This window comes from Petaurus breviceps, unplaced genomic scaffold, assembly GCF_028583685.1.
Source record: "Petaurus breviceps papuanus isolate PSGF00001 unplaced genomic scaffold, PetGlider_PUasm1.0 90977, whole genome shotgun sequence".
Lineage (NCBI taxonomy): Eukaryota > Metazoa > Chordata > Mammalia > Diprotodontia > Petauridae > Petaurus > Petaurus breviceps.
The window spans coordinates 31967265-31984575 of NW_027187391.1; the positions used below are offsets into that span (position 1 = coordinate 31967265).

General features: G+C 37.7%; 1 protein-coding gene across 3 annotated transcripts in view; it reads right to left on the bottom strand.

Annotated features, from left to right (window-relative positions):
* Positions 1–4295: 4295 nt before the first annotated feature.
* The window catches only part of SLC35F1 (solute carrier family 35 member F1), a 567357-nt gene continuing 554341 nt past the window's right edge, over positions 4296–17311 (bottom strand). For all 3 annotated transcript variants that reach the window (XM_069076972.1, XM_069076975.1, XM_069076973.1), the window contains exon 8: positions 4296–7790. In XM_069076972.1, the coding sequence (XP_068933073.1) occupies positions 7566–7790 (225 nt within the window). In that variant the 3' untranslated portion in view covers positions 4296–7565. The remainder of the gene's footprint in view (positions 7791–17311) is intronic.

Consider the following 17311-nt stretch of genomic DNA (forward strand, 5'->3'; position numbering starts at 1 on the left):
AGCTTTTTTTTTTTTGGAGGGGGGAGGGCAGGGCAATTGGGGTTAAGTGACTTGCCCAAGGTCACACAGCTACTAAGTGTTAAGTGTCTGAGGTCAGATTTGAACTTAGGTCCTCCTGACTCCAGGGTCAGTGCTCTATTCACTGAGCCACCTAGCCACCCTACAGGGGTTCTTTCTTTTAAGTGTATGTACATTGTTGTTCAGTGGTTTGTCATGTTCAACTCTTTGCATTCCCATTTGGAGTTTTCCTGGCAGATACTGGAGTGTTTTGCCATTTTCTTCTCCAGCTCATTTGACAGTCAAGGAAACTGAAGCAAACAGGGTTAAGTGACTTGTCCAGGGTCACAAAGCTAGTGTTTGAGGTCGAATTTGAACTCGGGTCTTCCAGATTCTAGGCCTGGCAGTCTATTCAATGTGTCACCTCACTGCCCAAATGTGCATATATGCCTCTACTGTAATTAACTTTTGAGGCTGGATTTCTAAATTCATGGGTCAAACAATTCTTATTTGCTCTGTCTTTATTCATGCTTTAAAAAAAATTTGCTAAGTATCTACTATGAAAACCATTTTATTGTATGTTAGAGGCAATAACAAGAAGAAAGAAAGCATCTCCTGCCTTTGAGGAGCTCCTTTAAAACTGAATAGATGTAATAGTTATTTCATATACCGTGTTTCCCCGATAATAAGACACTGTCTTATTAGTTTTTTGGACAGAAAAACACCAGAGGGCTTATTTTCAGGGGAGGGCTTATTTTAATGAACATTGACAGCAATTTTGATAAACAGGTAAATGTGAACAAAAAAATGTACCTTTATTCAATAAGCAAATCACTGGGGAAGAACAGGATGACGCGCTCACTGCTGCAGCTCTGATTGGATGCAGCTTGGAGCGCGGTGTGCGTTTCACTGGGGGGGGAGATGGTGCATACAGAGGGTACCGTAATGTAGCGTGTAGCACAGGGGATTACCTTCACTACAGTAGCAATCTCAATAGGGCTTATTTTTGGGGGAGGGCTTATTTTAGAGGAATCTTACACAGTAAGGGGAGGGCTTATTTTCAGGATAGGTCTTATTATCGGGGAAACACAGTATGTAATTCATCTATTATTGTGCACATATTGTTTCCTTCAATAGAATGAAAGCTCCTTAAGGGCAGGGACTGTTTCATTTTTGTTTTTGTATCCTTTACAATCTGGTGTTTAATAAATGCTTGCTGATAGATTAATAGATACACAGAATCATAGATTAAAATTGGAGCAGACCTCCTGTCCCCTCATTTTACAAATGAAAAAAAGTCTCAAACTGGTTAAGTGACTTATGTAAGGTCATAGAGGTGGTAGTAGTAGCAGAAATAAGATTTTAATTCAGGTCCTCTGACTTTAAATCTAGCACTTTCTGCTATATTATACTGCCTTGATTCAAGTTAGTGATAAATTGTAGGAAGGCAGACTTTGGGTTGCCTTTATGGAATGATACAAGTCTAAAAATGATTATTCATGGTGAGCCCCAAAAAACAAACCTGTAAGTTAGAAATCCTAGAAAGAATTACATGAAAATAAGAGACTGCACTGGGTCTGAGCTCTGGTCCATTCAGTCTGTTTTGAATTCAATATGTTTCAGCCTATGACATGGCATTAAGCTGGGGAAAAGTAGGCTCTCCTTCATTATGTTAATCTCAAAACCTAAGCTTCCCTCAAGAACTCATTCTAGAGCTCTCACCCAAGAATTTGCCCAAGACTTAGAAAGTATGGTGGGTAGAGTGTGGGAACAGGAGTCAGGAAAGCTGGAGTTTGAATCTTGCCTAAGACTCTTACTAGTTGTGTGACTCCCAGCAAGTCACTTAGCTGCTCTGTGACTCAGTTTTCTCTCTTGTAAAATGGGGATAATAATAGTATTCACCTCGTAGGGTTATTATAGGGATTAAATGAGCGAATGTATGTAAAGCATTTATTTGGGACAGCTATGTGTTGCAGTGGAGGGAGTGCTGAGCCAGGAGCCAGAAAGACACGAGTTCAAATCCCACTTCTGTGTGATTCTGGACAAGTCACTTAACTGGTCTGTGCCTCAGTTTCCTGAATTGTAAAATGGGTCTAATGATAGTAATTACCTCATGGTATTGTTGTGAGGCTCAAATGAGAGAACATTTATGAAGTGCTTAGTGCATAGTAAATGTTAGCTATTCTTTCTTCTTATCATTATTAAATATTTTATAAACTTTAACAAGTTATTTACTAGATGTAATTGATGGGAGGATTAAATGAGATCTGGAGACTATACAGCTATGAAAATGGGATTTATTATTGTCCGTCAGCATATTCTCCACTGGTTTGTAATTGTGTAGAAAGAGACTCAGTGTAAAGTCTAGGATGCTTCATCAGGAGTCTTGGCAGACTCATGTCTCAAACTAGTAGGCAGAACCAGTACCAGGCAGGAGAGATTTTCCCCTCAAACAATGGTATGTGAATTTAGTGATTGATAGAAATCAGTCTGATTAAGTGTAGAATCTTTCAGGCTGCATTCTGACTATCCTTTTCAAACATCCCTGACAACAAGGGGAATAAAAGGCCAGAATTCATAATGAATAATTGATTTGTTTGACTGAGTTAATTGGTTTGCCAAGCCATTAATGGTCTGCTGGACAAATGGCTTAAGTAAGGTCAATATGGAAGACCAGGAGATAAAAATGACATAGAATTCACAAATCATTTATTTGAAAGACACTATTTACAAGTCACATAGAATAGCCAAATTGTTGTCTTGCCTACTAGGCTTTAGAAGGAAGAACTAACATTTTAAAGCATTTTCTTAAAAATTAAAAAAAATTAAAAGATTAGCATAAATGTTCACAAAGCTCTTTCCTGCTTCCCCTCCTCCCCCCATTCCTTTAGGAAAGGAATTAAAAAGAAATCCAAGGGGAAAACAGTGTGAACATTTCTTTTTTTCCTCCCCTTTTTATTAATTTATTTATTTTTAGTTTTCTATATTCACTTCCATAAGTTTTAAATTTTCTCTCCCTCCTTTCCCAAGATGGCATGTGAAAGTCTTAACTGAAAAATCTAACACTTAATCGAAAGTCTAACACCTGTGTCTTTTATTTCTCTGCCTAATATTAAGCCAGCTTGTGATCTGAATACCAGTTTTTTAAGAGATTGTTCTTCTACCTATGAATCATCAGAGTAATAAGGTGATTTTAAGATCCCTTGCTTAATTTTACTTTTTTTTTTTCCAACCTTACTCTCATTCCAATCTTGTAATGAACAAAATTGACTGAATGCTCCCTTTGTACATAACAGCCTTAAGCTGATAGGGAATGTCAAAAGGATTTGAAGCTGAATAATTTCTCTGAATTAGCTTATGCTCTGATAGTATATGAAACTGTTTCACATTTTATTCATTTGGCTTTCACTAAATCAGAATTGCTAAGAATTTTGAAATGGGCTGCTCAGTACTCTATAAAAAGAAAGGACTTGCTAAGCAAATGAACAGTGTCATCAACATTTGGGGTGAATGGGAATGAGAAATATTTTATTTTTGGAGAATAAATTGTTTATTAAAACTTGGTAATGTATTTAGGTATAAATGATTAATGTACTAATTACAAGTAAACCTTTTGTAGCCATAAAAGAAGACCCAGAGGGAACTTCATGTGATTAACACTTTAGCCATTTTTATTACTCTATTTCCTTGTAAATAATTTAAAAATAAATATTCTACAATATAGCTGGACCTTCTTACCAACCAATCCAAATTGGTGAGGTTTTACTGTAAACACATAGGTCAAAACCATGTAAACTTCTGCACTGTTCACTCTAGTGCTATATAAGGTCTAAAGTGAGGTGTTTACGAGTTTGTAAGCTGTTGGGATGAGTATGGAATGATTGCAGAAGTGGGTCCTGGGTAGAAATGTATGAGGCACCTACCTCTCTTTCATTTTTCAACTTGCATGATAGCAGAAGATGCCAAGGGCCGTGTCCTCTGACCTTTATAATTTTTGTGTAGAACTTTAATTGGTGGGCAAGATTTAACTGTTCGATTTGTTTTTTCCTTGGGGGCTTGGACAAAACTCCTTAAATAACTGGATAAATAATTAATTCAGCAGATTAGAAACACTATCAGTTCTGCCTTTGAAGGCAGATCTCTGGGGGCCCACTGTACTCCTACCTAATTTGGAAATGCTTTCTCCTGGGTTATTTTGGGGCGCACTCTGCTTGCTATCTGCTTTTCTTGCTATTTTCAGCATCCCAAGAGAGCCTCGACTGACATCATAACAGCAAAGAAACAGGCAAGGAAACCAATAACCTTTGCTTTCATAAAGCATTTATTTTTATTTGAAAACATTATACAGGCATTACATTGCCACAGCCAGTCCATATAGGAGCATGCAAAATATCAAAAATGGAGAAAGTGTTGATGCAGCGTGTTGGTGCAGATTCTTTTTTTTTTCTTCTTTTCTTTTTGGTTTAGATTCCCATTTGCAATGGTCGGGGTTAGTGTGCTTATTATGGGGCTTACCAGTAGAATCCTACCCATGGGGTAAAGTTTTTCCTTTTAGCTAGCTTGGGACTATGAAATGGCTTTAACGAAAACAGAACGAAACAGAAAACATACTACACGCTTGTCAGAAGGTTAATAGCACAAGTTAGCAATATCTAAACTAAACACTGAAACTTTTCCATTATGACACAGTGATGCAATTTTTTTTCAATTGCTTGGTCTACCATGTTGTGTGTTTCCAAGTTTGCAGCTGTGGAAAGTTGGAACCAAGATAACTCTGTCTCCTAACCATGATTCTGGGAGGTCCATGCCCTCCCTCAGGTGGGGAGGGGTTAGGTAGGTTTCCATTTAGTAGCTAAAAATTATCTTGCTAAGGGCTGCTCAGTTCCCAAGGGGTGGTGGTGTTGACAAGAGTTCTGGTTTATTTGTATAACCACTGCCCCATACTGCTAAAGTCTTATTCAATCAGTAGAGAGTTGTGAGCTAAAGAGTTGAATTGCTGCTGGTGTCTATAGAAGTTCTGAAATTATAGGAAAGAGAACGCCTAGAATAAGGTTATCCTTCCTACCTTCCCCCTTATCATCTTTCCTTACTAGGCTAATTAATATTTGTATACAACAGGAAGGCTTATATGCCACTGTTTTCCCTTGGGGACCCATCAGACCCTTCTGATCTGGGGGTCAGTTCAGGACATTATTCACCTCTTTACCTAGAGAAGAAAGAAAGCAACACTGTAAGTGACTCCAGTGATGGGAAGGTCTTTGTGAGGAGAGTTTGCTGAGTGATGATGAAGGGTGTACAGTGCATTTCTAAACATTCACACTTGGTTTCCATACAATGGAGTCAATTGAAATATTCTATAAAAATGTTTCAAATGGCAGATTTAAGCCATCTGTTGATTGCAAACCTTTTTTTATAATTTAAATTTTTAAAAACTCCCAAGTCAGTGAACTGACTTGGAAATGCCTTCAATCCAGTTGTTCCTAATAAGACTACTAAACATCTACTAATTAGTCTCATAAAAATGAATAAAAAAGAAGACTACAAACATTTGGCTTAAAAAATAAATACTAAAAACAGGGTAAATCAAGAAAAGTATGCAAAATGAAGGAATGTAAACACAAAAATAAAACCACAGTCTTTAAAGGTCTTTAGACCAAAATAGACATAATGTTCAGAGAAAGGTATTTAATTGGTTTAAAAGGTAGCAGAGAGTACAGGAGATGGCAGGATTCTTCAGGATTGGGAGAATTTTAGCACAGTGATTTTTCAAGAAAAGAAACACATTATTTTAAGTTATCTGAGAAGACAATGGATTTTGAACAGAAGTGTTTTTATTGCCTGTCCCAAGGGATCTTTCTCTTGGAGTGAGGGCCTGGCCAGATTATTCCCTCTGTGGTTGAAAAATACAAAACCAAATCTACACACTTTCAGAAGAATACTAAGGCATGGCTTTCCATTTTAGTGGGAGCACTGGCCTCTTCTTTAGAATTACCTTGCCATTTTAGCATGTCAAAAGTAGTACAAATGCTCCTTTCTACTTTGCAGAAACCCTATGGTCTAAATTGGTGTGCTTAATATTTGCACAGATGTTTATCTGACTTCTAAAAATTCTCACAAACATTTACCTTTTCTTTCTATACCTTTTGCCTTTTCTGCATCAACCAAACATAGAAGATATTTCATATACTCACAGGTTACAGCTAGAACTGGGAAATTAGGTGGGCCCTTTTTTGATTCTTGACTTCTATTCCTTGAAAAAAAAAAGAGTCATTTTCAGGAGAAAAAAAAATAAAAGACCCATTAGACTCTTGTTACTCAAGAGGAAAAAAGCAAGACAGATTAAGAATGTAATATCTTAAAAAATTAGGTCTACTTGCCAGATGGATACCAAACATTCCTCAAATGCATAAATGTAAAATGATGGTATCTCTACCTTTGTGATGGTGTCAAGTCAACTGAATTGCTCTGGATGCCTGTACTGCCTTTGTTCCTAAACTCTTTAGGTGGGTGGCACAATCAGTTAAACTTACAAAATGAACACAATTTCTTTATTGGTACACTTAGAAAAAAGGAAGCCTCACAATTCGTAGATAGGATTGGCTTCTTCAAGTGCTTTAATTCTGTTCCATATTATCTCACTGAAAAAGATCTAGGAGGAGGAAAATAAAACACTGGGAATTTTTTTTTGTGGGGTAGGGAAGAAAGAGGAAGCATAAGGGAAGATAAATTTGGGTGAAAACAAATACCTTCAAAAAAAATGACTGTTTCTGGAGTTTCCCCATAACCCATAGCAATGATACATCCCTGACCCTATTTATCATAGGGACCTGGTTGGCAGAAACCTTATGGCACAACAGAAGGCAATGGCCTGGAGGAGTATGTGGTGATTGCAAATACAAAAAGGCTAAAATGCTCATTTTAGATCTATTCCTAGAATAGAGAATTATATGGTCAGTTGCCCCTCCCCACAAGGGTCACAGCACAGATGACATATTGAGCCAGCAATCCAACAGGTGGTGGATTATCCATAAACCACCAATTCCTAGGCGAACTAAATTTTTTTCTGGGGTGGAGCTCCTGCAGCATGCATCACTCACAAAGTCTATGCAAAAAAAAATTAAATATGATTCTTAAAAAGTGACTTGCCATAGAAAAGTGGGATTTATGCAACTGCTTGTGGAACTGGTAGTAATTTAATTTATATTTGGGGTAGGGGTAGCGGTGGTGTGCAAAATCCCCTCTTAAATATTGGTTCAATAATAACAACAGTAATAATAAAAAACAATAATAATACTAGCTTTTGATTCAAAACATTTCACAGTAATTGATGCAGAGGGAATTGTGGTCAGTGTATACCCTAGACAGACACCTCTCCAAATAGGACGTTTTGGAGTCTGGGTCTCCAGGGACAATGAGCTTGTTCTTTGCAAGAGGCTTTCAGATTTGCTACCTTGCAGCTCACCTGTGTAAACTGCACCTGGTAAATACCTTTCTCTATGTACAATACAGAGATGATGGGCATACACATGGCCACTGAGTGATCCTCAGTGGCTTGAGACGGCCTAATCCTAGGCAACTCGCACATGGGGCTCCTCTTCCATCTCTTGACCTAGGCTGGTATAGGTGACTGAAGGTTCCACCTGCCCAGAGGCTGGTAAGTCTACAACAGTTCCTGATGGGTTTCGAAACTGCTTGTATACCCGAGGGTCCTGGGCTATGTATGTGGATGTGGAGGAGTAGAGAACCAGCCCGATGAGGATAGTGAAGAAGGACAGGAGATAAAGTCCTGAAAACTAAAGCAGACATAATACCAAAGTCATTAACACAGTAAGACCACAGGCTTATTCAGTTATTCATGCAATGGACATTTAGTAAGTGCCTCCTGCAAGCCAAGTCATTGTATTGAGAGAGGGATAAGTAAATGATAAATAATGATAGCTAATGTTTGCATAACACTTTAAGGTTTGCAGATCTCTTTACATATGTTATCCCATTTGGGATAATGACCCTGTGAATTAGGTGCTATGATTATTCCCATTTTACAGATGAGGAAGCTAGAAATAAATTGAAATTCCATGTGAAATATATTCCTCATTCCCACATCCTTAAAAAATGGCAATTTAGAAAGGGAACTAAGATATAGACCATATAAATAACAATAGTGCAAAACAGAAGCAGTTTGTATAACCAGTTCTTGCTTAGCACAGTGACTGACACATACTAAATGCTTCACACATGCCATCTATCTATTAACTATCTATCTAGCATAAAATACAGACTTGAACTAAATTTTTTTAAATTAAATTTTTTTTATTTTTTAGTTTACATCATTTATTTCCACAAGATATTGAGTTACAAATTTTCTCCCCATCTTTCCCCTACCCACCACCCCAAAACAGTGATCCCACTGTATACCCCTACCCCAAGCTCCCTCTGACTTTCCGGTAGGGCAAGATGGATCTCCATACCCCAGGGCCTGTATATTTTATTTCCCAGTTGCATATAAAATATATTTTTTAAATGTTTGGTTTTAAAACTTTGAATTCCAGGTTCTTTCCCTTCCTCCCTTGTCACCTACCCTTAGTGGGAAAATAAGCAATTTGACATAGGTTGTAGATGTGTAGCTATGAAAATATTTCCATAGTGGATATATTGTGAAAGACTGACTATATTTTCCTCCATCCTATCCCACCCCCCCCACTTGTTCAATTCTCTGCTGTGACCCTGTCCCTTTTCAAAAGTATATGCTTCTAACTACCCTCCCCCACAATCTGCCCTTCCCTCCATCATCCCCCCTCTTATCCCCTTCCACCCTACTTTCCTGTATGGCAGCATAACCAATTTAGTGTGTATGTCGTTTCCTCCCTAAGCCAAATTCAATGAGAGTAAGATTGACATTCCCTTTTGCCTACCTGTTCTTCCTCTGCTTTGTAACAGTCATCCCTTGCCTCTTCTATATGAGATAATTTACCCCATTCTGTCTCTCCCCATCTCCTCTCAATTATATTCCTCTCTCACCTCTCAATTTCACCTTTCAACTATCATCCATCTATTCAATTGATCCTGTGCTCTCTGACTATGTATACCTGTATACATATATATACACACTCACATATGTATTCATATGCACACATAACCCTCCTATATAGACATATATATGTATACATATACACACATTTATATTCCCTTCAACTAGCCTCATACTGAGAAAAGTTTCATAAGTTACAATTGTCATTTTTCCATGTAGGCATGTAAATAGACCAACTTTGATAAGTTCCTTATGATTTCTTTTCCCTGTTTACCTTCTCGTGCTTCTCTTGCTTCTTGTATCTGAATGTCAAATTTTCTGTTCAACTCTGTTTTTTTCATCAAGAATGCTTGAGAGTCCTCTATTCCACTGAATGTGACCATATTTTCCCCTGAAACACGATACTCAGTTTTCCTGGGTAGGTGATTCTTGGTTTTAATCCCAGCTCCTTTGACCTCTGGAATATCATATTCCAAGCCCTTCCATCCCTCAGTGTAGAAGCTGCCAGATCCTGTGTTATCCTAATTGTGTTTCCACAATATTCAAATTGTTTCTTCTTGGCAGCTTGTAATATTTTCTCCTTGATCTGGGAACTCCAGAACCTGGCTATGATATTTCTGGGAGTTTTCTTTTTGGTATCTTTTTCAAGAGGTGATTGGTGAATTCTTTCAATTTCTATTTTGCCCTCTGGTTCTAAAACATCAGGGCAGTTTTCCTTGAGAATTTCTTGAAGGACGATTTCTAGGTTCTTTTTATGATCATAGCTTTCAGGTAGTCCAATAATTTTTAAATTATCTCCCCTGGATCTGTTTTCCAGGTTAGTGTTTTTTCCAATGAGATATTTCACATTGCTTTCTATTTTTCATTTATTTGGACATGTTTAATAGTATCTTGATTTCTCATAAAGTCATTAGCTTCTATTTGCTCCAATCTAATTCTGAAGGAATCATTCTCTTCAGTGAACTTTTGAGATTCTTTTTTCCATCTGGCAAGTTTGGCTTTTTAAGGCATTCTTCTCCTCATTGGCTTTTTGGGCCTCTTTTGCTGTTTGAGTTAATCTATTTTTAGGTGTTATTTTCTTCAGTCAGGTTGTTGACTCTCTTTTCATGATTTTCTTGCATCATTCTTATTTCTCTTCCCAATTTTTCCTCCATTTCTCTTATTTGGTTTTCAAAATTCTTCTTGAGATCCTCCATGGCCTGTAACTAGGTCATATTTTTCTTGGAAGCTTTTGGTGCAGGAGTTCTGACTTTGTTGTCTTCCTCCCATTCCATGCTTTGATCCTTTTTGTCCCCCAAAAAGGAGTCTAAAGTTGGATTGCTGTACTTGCTTTGCTTGCTCATGTTGCTACTCAATTATTTGACTTTTGAGCTCTTTGTTACAGTAGAACTCTGCTTTCAGAGAGGAGAGAACTTTGTCCCAAATTTCTGGAGTTTTCACAGATGCCAGAGCTATTAGGAGGGCACTGTCTCTATAGCCCCCACATGCTCTGGCTCACTGGTCACACACCTCAGGACCACCACCCAAGACTGTGATCCAGATCCAGGCAGGTTAAAGCAAGAGAGATTACACTCTGAATGTTCACTTGGCCCCCCTACAATCTGTAGGCCAGGAGCTCTGAAGTAGCCATGTGGAGGTGGCTGCATGGCTGCTGTGCCTTCGCTGCTTCTTGTTCCAGGGTCAGAGGCCAGACCACGCCTCTGTTCCCCCCAGTTTCAACAGAGTTCTACACTGACTTTTTACTTTTTCTTTGGCATTTATGGGTTGATATTTCTGGAAACCACCACAGCTGCTGGTGATCCACTCTCCCGAGGTTCACTCCAGCTGCTGCTGGTCGGGGCTACCTTGGGGCTAAAACTGTGGGCTCACATGGGGCTGGGCTCAGCTCCCAACAGGCTATGATGGACCCTTCCTGCTGGCCTGCCAGGCTGCCTTCAGTGGGAGTTTTGTTTCTCTCTGTCACTTTGTGGGTTCTGTAGCTCTAAAATTTGTTTAGAGTCATATTTTATAGATATTTGAGGTGCTTATTGGTGGAACTCATGGAGTTTTCCTGGTTCTATGCCACCATCTTCCTTAAACTAAATTTTTAAGAAAAATTCAGTTCAGAGAGAAATCCCAGGTACTAGCCTTTGTAGGTATAGATACCAAGATACTTACTCTGAAGATATTACTGGGGGAGTGTCAGTGAGGGAAAGAGTAGGCTAGATCTGTGATGGGTGGTACTATTTTATGTAATAATTCTTATTCATCAGATACTAAAGTTAGGTATTTCTTTTTCTAAAAGAAGTTTTTATTGATATCTTTTGGGTTTTTGACATTATCATAGTTTCCCCTAGTATCTCCTCTTCTCTTCTTCTTAGCTATCATATAATAAATAATATTTGTTAAAAACATTTTTTAAAAAAGAAAAAAAGAGTAAAAAATCAGCACAACTGATTAATGCATTGAAAAAATCTGAAAATATATACAATAGGCAACATCTATGGACCTCACACTTCCATGAAGGGATGAGTTAGGGATATCCTCTCATATCTTAGCTAAAGTAATCTTCATAATTTTGCTACATCATTCACTTTTGATTTTGTGTGTGTGGTTGTTCTTTCCATTTATGTTAATATAGTCATTATGTATATTACTTTCTAGGCTGCTTACTTCACACTTCATCAGTTTGTGTAGATCTTTTCATGCTTCTCTGTATTCACTACATAAATTATTTTCTTACAGAACAATAATATTCCATGTACCACAATTTGCTTAGCCATTCTCCAATCTACTTTGTTTCTAGTTCTTTGCTATTACAAAAAGTACTGCTATAAATATTTTGGTGTATATGGGGACTTTCTTCTAATGAATAGCTTCCTTAGAGTATAAGTCCAGTTAATAGGGTCACTGGTCCAAAAGATATGGACACTTTTGTTACCTGATTTGCATCACTCCAAAGTGCTTTCCAAAATAGTCATACCATTTTACAGTTCTAACGACAATGGTGCCTATTATGCTACAACCTCTCCAACACTGACTATTGACATTTTTTGTCATCTTTGCCAATGTATAGGGAGTAAGATGAAACCTCAGGGTAATTTTGATGTTGATTTTTCTTATTAGTTATCTTGGGTCATTTTTTGATGAATATGAAAATAAAAATTTCTTTTGTGAGTGCTTCACAAGTCTTTTGAGAATCATTTTTTCATATCCTTTAACTACTTATGTATTGGGGAATGGCATATATATTACGTACATACATATAAATTGTTTATATATTTTAGATACATATACAAATGTATGTGTATGTATATATGTACATGTATGTGTGCATGTATATGAATTGTTTATATATCTTAGATACCAAACCCTTTTAGATATTTGGTACAATTTTTTCCCCATTCAATCACTTCCATTCTTAATCTGGGTGCATCAATTTTGTCTGTGTAGTAGCTTTTAGTTTCATGTAATCAGAGATCTATTTTACCTTTTGTAATTGCCTTTTTTTTTGGTTAAAAAGACATTACCTACCCATCTCTTCTAATAGTATAATTTTTAATATGTTTATTAGTATAGTATAGTCTTTAATAGTATAATCTTTAATATTATATGGCATATATAATAGTATAATATAGTATCATAGTATAATCTTTAATATTAAGGTTGTGCAACTAAGATATAGAATTATAGTGTAAGGTATGGTCTAAGCCTAATTTCTGTCCAATTGCTTTCTAGTTTTCTTAAGTTTAAAAAAAATCAAATAAGGAATTTTTCCCTATATAAGGAATTTGTGTTCCATTTTGTCAAACACTAAATTATTGAGTTTCATTGTTTCTGATTCTCTATTATCTAGCCTGTTCTCTCTCTCTCTTCTCTCCCCTCCCCCCCCACCCAATACCTGACAGTTTGCATGACTGCTGTTTTATAATGCAGTTTGAGGTTTGGCAAGAGAATGAGTACTTTCCTTTCTATACACAAATGAGTGTGGTGTTCCAGAAAGGATAGACCACAGGATTTGGAGGCAGAGAAGTTGGGGTTGAGGCCACCTTTCTAATTTCTTACCTTTGTGACTGTAGGCAGAATATTTGGGTCTGTTTTTTCATATGTAAAGTGAGGGAGACAAACTCGATAATATTTAATATCTTTCCAGATCTAGATCTGTGACCCCTCCTCTTCTGTACTATACAAAGTCCTGGACCTCTAGGCAGAGGAAGCCCCTGGCCATTGGCCTGATTTCAGGACAGAAGGTCCCCCTGCCTCACACCCTTCCCTTGCCTTCTGGCTGGGACTTGTGAGTCCTCAACTAGAACTTCATTCCGTCAGCCAGAGGCATTCTTTTCTACATCTGGTACCTGATAATGCAGCTATATTTGGTCACTCTTGCTTCACCTTAATCAAATCTGAAGGCTATTTGTCTATAGAGTCAGTCATGCTATCAACTTTGGGAACTCTCTGTGTCAGATTAGATTGTTAGGTCTAATGTAACATTTTTCTCCCCACTAAAGCCTTATTGAGGTAAACACACTGCCATCCCAACCTCATGAAAAGAAGACTAAGCTATTATCAGTTTTTATTGAATAAGTATGAATGATTTTCAGACACTTTCTCCAGTCTTGATAGCGCAAGAAGTCAGAAGATGGAAAAAAGACAGAACTGAGGGGCTGGAATGCCCCCAAACCCTTCACACTATTGGTTAGTATGTAAGCTAGCTGGAACCCTTGTGGTTGCCTTAGATCACCCTCCAGACCAGGCATTGGGTAGGAATGGTTCATGATTCTTTGCTTTCATTGATCCCCATCCTTAATATTCTTTTGCTTCTCTTCTTTCTGTGAACTATCTTTTTTGACCATCTTCCATAATTATTATTAGCCTACCAGAAGAGAGGGAGAAGGAAGAGAGACAAAATCAAATTAGTCTGTTTTTCTAGAGGGAAGCAAGTCAGAAATGAGATCCTTGGAGTATCTGTGGATTTCAGTGATTTATCAGAGCTACTTTGTCCCACTGCTGGCTATACCCTTCTTACCTCATTCAACCAAAGCAAGTGTATGCAGTCAGTGTTCTCAGACCGAAGGGACCACAGGGAGTAAATGAATAATGGAAATTTGTAGGTAATTCTCAAACCTCACTTTTTAGCCAAGTGGTAACTTTCTCAACCTCAAAAAACATTAAACCCAAAAGAAAAAGTCATCATTTGGAGTCACTTTATCCTATTTCTCCTGGAGGTTAAATGCTAATAAACAACTTTGGAGCCAGAACTAAAATTAAGAATAGTAAAGGGGATGGAGAGTGGGAGGTGGAGAGAAGGAGCCTAGAGAAGACACAAATTAGGTAATTGGTCTGTGACCATAATCCAAGGTTATCTGACATTGAGTAGTTCAGTGAGGGGAGGATAGCCTTGCAAATGGAGTATTAAAAAACTAGCTCTTAGAAAAAGGCAAATTTTGCAGGACTGGCTAGGAGCATTTGTTGAGTTGTGTTTCATTAAAGAAGACAGAATGATCTTTGGGAATGAAGAACAAGAATATCTTTCTACTTTATTCTCTTCTCTTTTCTAAATTCTGAACCTCTTCATAGTCAAGATGCAAAAACTCATTCTGTGCCAATTTTTCCAAACACAGACATATTCTAGACTCATATTCAGGGATACCTTACTTTCTGAAGAGTCTCAGTTTCCCTATCTGTAAAGTGGGGCTTTTATAATACCTGTAATTCCTCTGTCCTGGGATTGTTGTGAGGAATTGTAAAGTGCTATATAAAGTTAAGCTATTATTATTCCAGCTGTGACAGGGTAGTATTAGCGCATAGAATGCTGTTGCTATTGTGTTTGTTCTTCATTTTCAAAGAAGACCATGAGAAATGATGATATGACTTGCAGTTGACTTTGATTTGAGTGAGGGAGGGCTGTACAAGGTCACCAGCTTCACTTTCTCCTCCAGAGCCATCTGGGTCCAGTGACCAGATATTCTTCAGGACAACTGGAGATGGCCCAGCATGCAATGGGAGAACCTGACCCTTTTAGGCTGAGGCCTTTTCATGTACTCACCTAAAGCAAAGTGAGGTAAGGTAAGGTTCATTCAGTGAATGGGCCTCTTTAAAAAGTGAGTCAAGAGATGGCCCCTTTAATTAGAAAAAAAGAAAAAAAAGTCAAGCTGGGAGGGGAAGACCCTCAGGGTTGCTTTTCCAAGGAGAAAATTACCATTGACATTCACTCTAAGCCAGGAGGGCCCAAAATACAGCCCAATCTATAGAATGCTGTACTTGGAGTCAAGAGGACCTCTGATTTTATTAGTTGCTATGAAAACAGGGGTAAGTCAATGGATTTCTCTGTATCTTAGGTCTTCCTTTTAGAGTTCATCCTACAGATGGCATCTGGATGGTACAGTAGAGAGAGCGCTATGCCTGAAGTCAGGAAGACTTGAATTCTTATCTAGCCCCATACAACTACTAATTAACCCTGGGGAAATCATCTAACTTCTGTTTGCCTTAGTTTCTTCAGCAGTAAAATGAGGATAATAGCGCCTATTCTGGGGGGTTCTTATAAGGATAAAATAAGATATTTGTAATTACAAACACTTAGCACCTACTATGTGCTGGGCACTATAGTAACCAATGAGGAAACTATAATAGGTGCTATATAAATGCTTATTTCCTTCTCCTCCCTTTTCCCTTCTCCAATCTGCATTGGTGGAAGAAATTTCCACATTGAGGAAATCATAGGTCTTTTAAATAATGATTATTACATTATTATTAATAATAATTTTAAAAGAAAACTACATGGAAAGAAGCTTCTTTCAGATTTCCAGTCTCCCTACAATGCATGTGTGGAGAGGGCGTATGCACCTCATATATTTAGCAGTAGAGTACTGGTCATGGGGAAGAATGGATAATAAAGCAATATTCCTGAGTGATGAAGGCAGCAACAAAAAATTAACTTCATCACGAGTGGATTTTCAGTTTTGCTTGATGATCAAACTTATGTTGTTGTTCTGTCATTTTTCAGTCATGTCCAACTCTTTGTAACACCATTTGGGATTTTCTTGGCAAAGATACTGGAGTACTTTGCCCTTTCCCTTTCCAGCTCATTTGATGGATGAGGAAACTGAGGCAAACAGGATTAAGTGACTTGCTCAGGGTCATACAGCTAATAAGTGTAGAAAGCTGGAATTGAACTCGGGTCTTCCTGATTCCAGGCCCAGGGCTCTATCCACAGAATCACCTAGCTGCTCCAGTGATCAAAGTAGAAGCATACTATTTTTCTTAAATATGACATGAGAAAGACGCCTTTATTTCTAATAAACATTTCTTTAATTTTTACAAAAATTTTTCCAAATACAATTCACCATGGCATGGATTTGGGTATGGGGGAGAAGTATATATTATGGGAGCTATCCAAGGAACTTCATCCAAGAGCATTTCACAGTATCACAGAACTGCAGAATTGGAAGGAGCCTCAGCAGCCATTTTAGTTTAATACCCCATCAAAGAACCCCCACTCCAGCATATTTGATAGATGGTTATCCAGACTTTTCTTAAAGGCCTCCATAAATGAGCTACCCATTATCCCCCAAAGTAGGTTGTTCTACCTTTGAATAACTCTAATTGTTAGGAAGTTTCCCCTGCCCCCAATACATTTAATCTTACAATGAGACTAAATTTGTTCCTTTTCTACATCTGCCTTCTGGGATCCAGCAGAATAAGCCTAATTCTTCTTTTATAGAGTTTTCCTATAAATACCTGATTGCTGGAAGTACACAGAGAACCTCATGACAATAGTCTTTCATTTAAAGATGATTTCACCCACCCCATAGACTTTGAGAACCATATAAAGAGGCTCCAACATATATTTGCCATGAGAAATTTAGATTCATTGGGGTGTTGTAATCCTATACGATTTATATGCATCCAGAAAAAGATTTGAACGTGAGAAATAATTACAACCCATTTAAAAAAATAGGAAATGCAAAGAAAAATGGCTCCATTGCACTGCTTCTTCTCTTTTTGCTTGATTGCAGTAGGTCTTATTAATGGAGTCCCTACTGATTCAAAATACTGTCTCCATTTCAGAACCAGGGAAATCACTGGGAGACTTATGGCTACTGCGAAATCATTAATTGCAAATAAGTCCTAGAGCTCAGGCTTCTTGAGAAAAAATTAGAGAAGAGGTCTATAAACACTAGAGAAGAGACGGAGGTGAACTGAGAAAATAGACTGAAATCCTTTTAGTTCTTCTCAGTTCTCAATAGATTAGAACCGACAAGTCACTAAAGCATTAGGTAACCACTAAAGGAGGGAGGCTTTAAGAAC